Source organism: Nannospalax galili, unplaced genomic scaffold (genome assembly GCF_000622305.1).
Source record: "Nannospalax galili isolate Female #2095 unplaced genomic scaffold, S.galili_v1.0 scaffold1023, whole genome shotgun sequence".
Classification (NCBI taxonomy): Eukaryota; Metazoa; Chordata; class Mammalia; order Rodentia; family Spalacidae; genus Nannospalax; species Nannospalax galili.
The window spans coordinates 1,231,408-1,237,748 of NW_008349234.1; the positions used below are offsets into that span (position 1 = coordinate 1,231,408).

At 37.2% G+C, this 6,341-nt stretch overlaps 1 protein-coding gene across 11 annotated transcripts in view; it reads right to left on the reverse strand.

The window, feature by feature from the left end:
- Tanc2 (tetratricopeptide repeat, ankyrin repeat and coiled-coil containing 2) overlaps positions 1-6,341 on the reverse strand; it is a 496,754-nt gene that overhangs the window by 240,310 nt on the left and 250,103 nt on the right. For all 11 annotated transcript variants that reach the window (XM_029570133.1, XM_029570139.1, XM_029570138.1 and 8 more), the window contains one exon: positions 3,442-3,590. In XM_029570133.1, the coding sequence (XP_029425993.1) occupies positions 3,442-3,590 (149 nt within the window). The remainder of the gene's footprint in view (positions 1-3,441; positions 3,591-6,341) is intronic.

Sequence of the window (6,341 nt, forward strand, 5' to 3'; positions counted from 1 at the left end):
CATGACATTATGCACACATACATATTCACAAACATTATGTAAAAATGTGTGAAATGAAATAGGTAAAAAATGCAGACAATAACCTAAATGAAGTTCATACGATTCATCCTAACACTTTAGAAACTTCAAAAAAAAAAAAAAAAAGAAAAAAAAACCCACCAAAATTCCCAGTTAAGCATCACTTTCAGTATTTTGTGTTTTACAGAAAAACAATATAGATTATCTTGCTTGCATTAGAGTCTGTCATGACAGTACCATGCTGGGGACATCGCCACTGTAGGATTTTCTTAAATTTAGTGGTCTTTGTCCTTTAGCTTTTAGCTCAGAAGAAAGTCACCAAATGAACATGATAGTCCCAAGACTAGAAATTCCAGAGGTCAATTCAGCCATTTTTCTGTGTGGTTTCAAGACAGTTACAATGTATATTATATTCCAAGAAGTTGTCATTAAGCTTCATTATTAACATTTTACATTTATGTAATGCTTAATAGCTTAAAACATTTTATCCATTTCATTTATTACTTATCATTTTGAGAGGCATATTATCATTTTCTCCATTTAAGAAACAGGAAAGTAGTGTCAGCTATTTGGCTCAGTGAATAAAGGCCTTGCCACCAAGCCTGACCACCTGACTCCATCCCTGATCCACATGGTCAAAGGAGAGAACTGACTCCTGTGAGTTGTCCTCTGACCTCCACACCCACTCCTTCCACAAAAAAAAGAAATGTAATAATAAAAATGAAGAAATGTGAAAATGAAACCTTGAAAATGTGAAGGCAATGAAATAAATTCCCCTAATTCATACAGTTCTACATGCTTTACATATGAATTATACTATGCATGACTGCATACTTTTTACTTATCTGGCTGTTGTGTTTTATTTCATTGTTGTTGTAGTTTTTTTTGTGGGGAAGGGGTACTAGAGATTAAATCTAGGACCTTGGATCTGCTAGGCAAGCACTCAATCACCCAGCTACATTCCCAGCTTTATTTTAAAAAGTTCAATTTTGAGGCATGGTCTCATTAAATATACTAAAAATAAGACATTGTCTATAGACTTGTGATTTTATTAAAGAATTACTGTGACATGAAGAATATCAAAAGAAGCATAATTTTACCATTTTTGAAGGAATCTAGCTTTACAGAAAAAAAATGAAGCACTTGGTAAAAAGTACTAGGCTATTAGATGGAGGATATGTATCATGTTACTTGGCCATCATTAGAGCAGTTAGTCACATGCTGACAGGAATATTAAGGAATGAAAAGTCTGACCCAGGTGTGGTGGTGCATGCCTTTAATCCCAATACTGGGGAGGCAGAGGCAGGTGGATCTTTGTGAGTTTGAGGCCAGCCTGATCTACATAGAGAATCCAGGCTAGCTAGGGCTACAGGGAGACCCTGTCTCAGAAAAAAGAGAAAGAAATGAAAAGTATTACAGATTGAGCTCAGTGTCATGCTTGCCTAGGAAGCACAATGCAGCACTGGAGGTGGGGGGAGAAGAATAAAAGTAAAATAGATAGTCTATTTTTTCCAATAGTTTTAAAGTCCCTCAACATGCATCACCCCAGCTTTCCATCCATAGACCACAGCATATCAAATGTAAGTTGGTCTCTATGCTTCCACCCCCATTCCCTTCCCGGTTTTGGTCAGGGTCTCGTGTGGACCAGGCTGTTCTCAAACTCCCTTTGCAGATACTGTTTCAGGTACACAAGATTTGGCAGTGAACAGTACAGATGAGGAGACTTTGAACTCCTGATCCTTCTTTCTCCACTTCCTGAGTACTAGGATTACAGATATGTGCCAGTATACTTGGCTATACTGTAAGAGATTTTTAAAAAAGTCATCAGATCTGTTATTATAAAAATTCTATATATTCATATATGAGATAAGGACAAAAAGCCTACAACTAAAAATGTAACACACTATCAATTATGATAAGAGATTTGAAGAAAATAAGCAGCAGGCTAAAGGTACCTAGTGATGGCAGGTGTCATTAGGGTCATTAAGAAAGCCATCCTGGAGGTGAAAACATGGAAACAGGTGAGTTTGTGGGAAGAACATATCAATGCAAGTGAATGTTTACATGTTCAGGGACTAACAAAGAGGCCAGAAGGGTTGTAGAGTATTACTATTAGGAGGACATTTATTCATAGAGAAAATATTTATCAAGTGTAATTCTGTAGTAATGACAGTGTTTACAGAAGTAAGAATCGAGAATCAGTAAGAGAAGAGTGATCAGGTACCTCAACTTTATAAATAAATTCTCTGGGTGATTACAATGTATAGCCAGGCGAATCAATAATATAAGGAGTAAGGATAAAAATGTAGACCTGAATACTGCTCTGGAACACATAAATATCATCCACAATATGCATAAGTACATTGAAGTTATCCTTGTAAATTTTGTTATGACAAACTAAGACATGACACAGCATCTTCACCAACATTTATTACTGAAGAATTTTCAACTGGAAAGTAATTTTATAATATTCTGAGTAAAGTATTTCTTTGTGTGCTCTGTGTGTGCGTGTAGGCTAGAGGAGAATGTTGGCTGTCCTGCTCTACCATTTTCCACCTTACTCCCTTGAGACAGAGTCTCTGACTAAACCTGGAGCTAGGCTGGAGGTAAGTCCCAGTGAATCTCTTGTCCTAAATCTCCACAGCACTGGGGTTACAGGTATGTGTGCAGTCATGCCCAACTCTTTACATGGGTGATGGGGATCCAAACTTATGTCCTCATGCTTATGTAGCAAACCCTTTTACCTGCTGAGTCATCTTCCTAACACTGAATAAAATATTTCACTATAAGCTGGACATGGTGGCGCACACCTTTAATCCCAGCACTTGGGAGGCAGAGGCAGGCGGATCTCTGTGAGTTCGAGGCCAGCCTGGTCTACAGAGCGAGTTCCAGGCAGCTGGAGCTACAGGGAGACCCTATCTCAAAAAGACCAAAAAAGAAAAAAAAAATTCACTATAGAACACTCATGCAAAAGACTCATCTTTAAATGATTTAACTCTAGCACTTTGCTATAATTAATTCTACTGTGGTAAAAGTAATTTGTACCTTCTGAAATTTGTTGAGAACTGCTTTAGGGTCAGCATTTCATTAATTTGGCAAATTAAAAAATTGGAAACTGTGCATTCTATAATTTCTTAGTGCAGTGCTAGTATGTCAATTCTGCTGATGGGGTGGCTTGTTTATTTACTCATTCATTCTTTTTTGGTTTTTACATATAATTAAAAGGTGTTTCAGAGTGGTTTTGGAAAATTAATTATATTCTAAGTCTCAAAATGTATTTTAGCAATTGAGATTTCTGAAAATGAATACAGACTCACGAGATTTCTGAAAATGAATACAGACTCACACATTATACCATTTTTCTTTTCCTGGTATAGAAAATTGATTCACACCATTTCACCAAGTCAATAGTAAGTAGCTCACCTGATTTTCATCCTGAACCTCCATGCTGTATTGGTCACCTGCCTGAACTTCCGTGACTTTCTCTCCAAGGAGGAAACCCAGACGAGTCATGAGTGTGTTTGCTGCCTCATCTACAGATGGAGGGGGACCAAGCTCCTGTTCAGCATCCCCTAAGGCAAGAAGACAGCAAACATGAAGATTGTAAAACATAAATCTTTCAAAATAAAATGGTCGGGTTCTACTACTGTTCTCAGATTCAGTTTGGTCATTTCTTTAGTTTTCACATTCTAAATTCAAAATTATATGATTCTAGTCTATCAGATGATTTTCTTACTTTTTGTGGGGGGTTGTATAGGTCCCTGTATGTACACATGTGCATATGTACACGTGTTTGTGGAGGACAGAAGTCAATCTCAGCTGTTGTTCCTTGGGAGCCATCTACCTTGATTTTGAGATAGGGTCTTTCACTGGGGAAACGTGATTAGGTTAGACTGATTGGTCAGTGGGTCCTAGAGATCACCTGTCTTTACCTCCCCAGCCCCGGCGACCATGCACCACCCTGCCAGCTTTTTAAAGTGGGTACTACAGATTGAACTCGGGTCCTCCTGCTTACATGTCAAGCATTTTACCAACTGAACCACTTCCCTAGCCCCTTATTTTTCTACTTTAAAAGACTATAATTGATATACAATGGACTGAGACTATTCTCAGTTTACCTACAGGAAACACCTGAATTTGAAAAATGTTTTTGTAACTTGTTGAGGAGAAAATGGTTCCTATTTCTTTGACAGGTAATTTCCAGCACAATCCCAGACTTGGGGTCAAGTTCTTAGTCACGATCACCATTTCACCCAAGTTCTTTTGGTTAATTTTTGTTGTTGCTGTACTGGTTTTTGTTTTCTTTTTCTTTTTAAACTGTTTATATAAACATTCCTTTTTTATTCTGAAACAACTTCAACTTTTAATGAAGTTTCAAAATAGTACAAAGAACATTTTTTTCCCTTAACCATCTCAAAGTTACAGATATTTCCCCATCCTCCAAGGCTATGTATTTCCTATAAACACATTCTCTTGCATAACCCATAGAACCAGCATAGAAATTGGGAATTAACATTTCACATTCTATGACTTTATCCCCAGACCACATTCAAGTTTGAATCCTTGCTTGGTAATGCGATTTGGAGCAAAAGGAGGCATTTCTGGCCTATACAACTCACTTGTTGTTAGTTCACTTCTTTTAATCTGGAACAGTTCTTCAGCATTAACTGTCATGATCTTGACTCTCTTGAGGCTTACAGGCCAGGTGTTTTAGTACAATGTTCCTCAATTAGAATTGATCCAGGTAATGCACTTTTGGTAGAAATATATCACAAAAGTACTGCTGTGTTGACTTTGATCAGTAGGTTATGGTAGTGTTTGCTAGATTTTTCCTTTTTTTTTTTGTCTTTTTGAGACAGGGTCTCCCTGTAGCCCCAGCTGTCCTGGAGCTCACTATGTAGAGCAGGCTGGCCTCAAACTCACAAAGATCCGCCTGCCTCTGCCTCCCAAGTGCTGGGATTAAAGGCTTGCGCCATCACGCCCAGCTGATTTTTCCATTTTAAAATTATATTTTCCATCTTTGTAATTAATTAGTATTCTGTTGGGAGGACTGAAATTATATAAATGTTTCATTCCCTAATATATTTTTGTGGTATGATATATGTAATAAAGTTTTCCCTTAAGATATTTTTAAGTGTTGTAACTACTTGGCACTAAGTACATACAGGTAATCAGTGTTCACTATCTACTTTTAGAACTTTTCATAATCCTAAAAAGAAACACTGTACCCATTAAACTGTAATTTTCCTATCTTCCTCCTCTTACCAGCTCGTAGTGACTGCTGCTCTACCTTCTTCCTTGGTGAAATGACCTAAGTACCTTTGGAAGTAGGATCATAGTATTTGCTCTTTGAGGCCTGGCTTATGCCATTTAGCACAATAGGTTTAAGGTTCTTCATGTGTAATATCTATCAGAATGATATTCCTGTTTGAGGCAATAGTATTCATCTGTTTATCTGCTTTTGAGCATTTGGATAGCTGTTTCCAGCTTTTAGTCACAGCGAATAAGACAGGATGAACACTGGTGTAGAAATATCTGTCTGAATCCTCTTCAGTCAATTTGTGCTATTTTAAGCACCAATTAATGTTTCTTGATTGAATTAATTACTGTCATTGTTCTCAAATAGTTACTCTTCTAAATCATCTACCCATCCATCCACCCATCCATCCATCCATCCATCCATCCATCCATCCATCCATCCATCCATCCTACTGATTCCTATCTTACTTGATGGGCTATAATTGGTTACTATCAGTACTTAGTTAAGTTTGTTTTAGATTTAGTTAGGGTCAGGGTAAATAAGCTGCTTTAATTTGGCTCCTATGGCCTTTTAACTTATTTTTTTCATTTTCTTGACATAGCTTTATGGAACAAAATTTTTCAGGCTCATTTGGTATTTTCCCTGTCCCAGTCATAGAATTAGCCAATCTCCTAAGAAGTCCTGGCTCTTCCTTTTTAAAAGTGTTTTTTAAGTTTTTATTGAATTTTTGAGATTTTCATAAAATATAATTTGATGGGATTTAGTTAGATCCCCTCCCCTATCTGCACTTCCTCTTATTGCACCCCCACTTAATGTACATATATATATATATATGTATGAATACATATGGCCTATAGAGTCTAATTTGTGTCTCCAAATGTCCTTCAGTGTGAGTCTATCCACCAGCGCTTGGTTACCTACTAAGAGTCCCATGCTTGAAAGAGACTGTCTCTGTTCCTTCCCAGCAGCCACGTGTTGTCACAATTTCCTTAGGTGGGGCTGGCGCTTCTTACCCACATTCTTATGTCTATGCTGGGATTTTTTTTTTTTTTTTTTTTTTTTG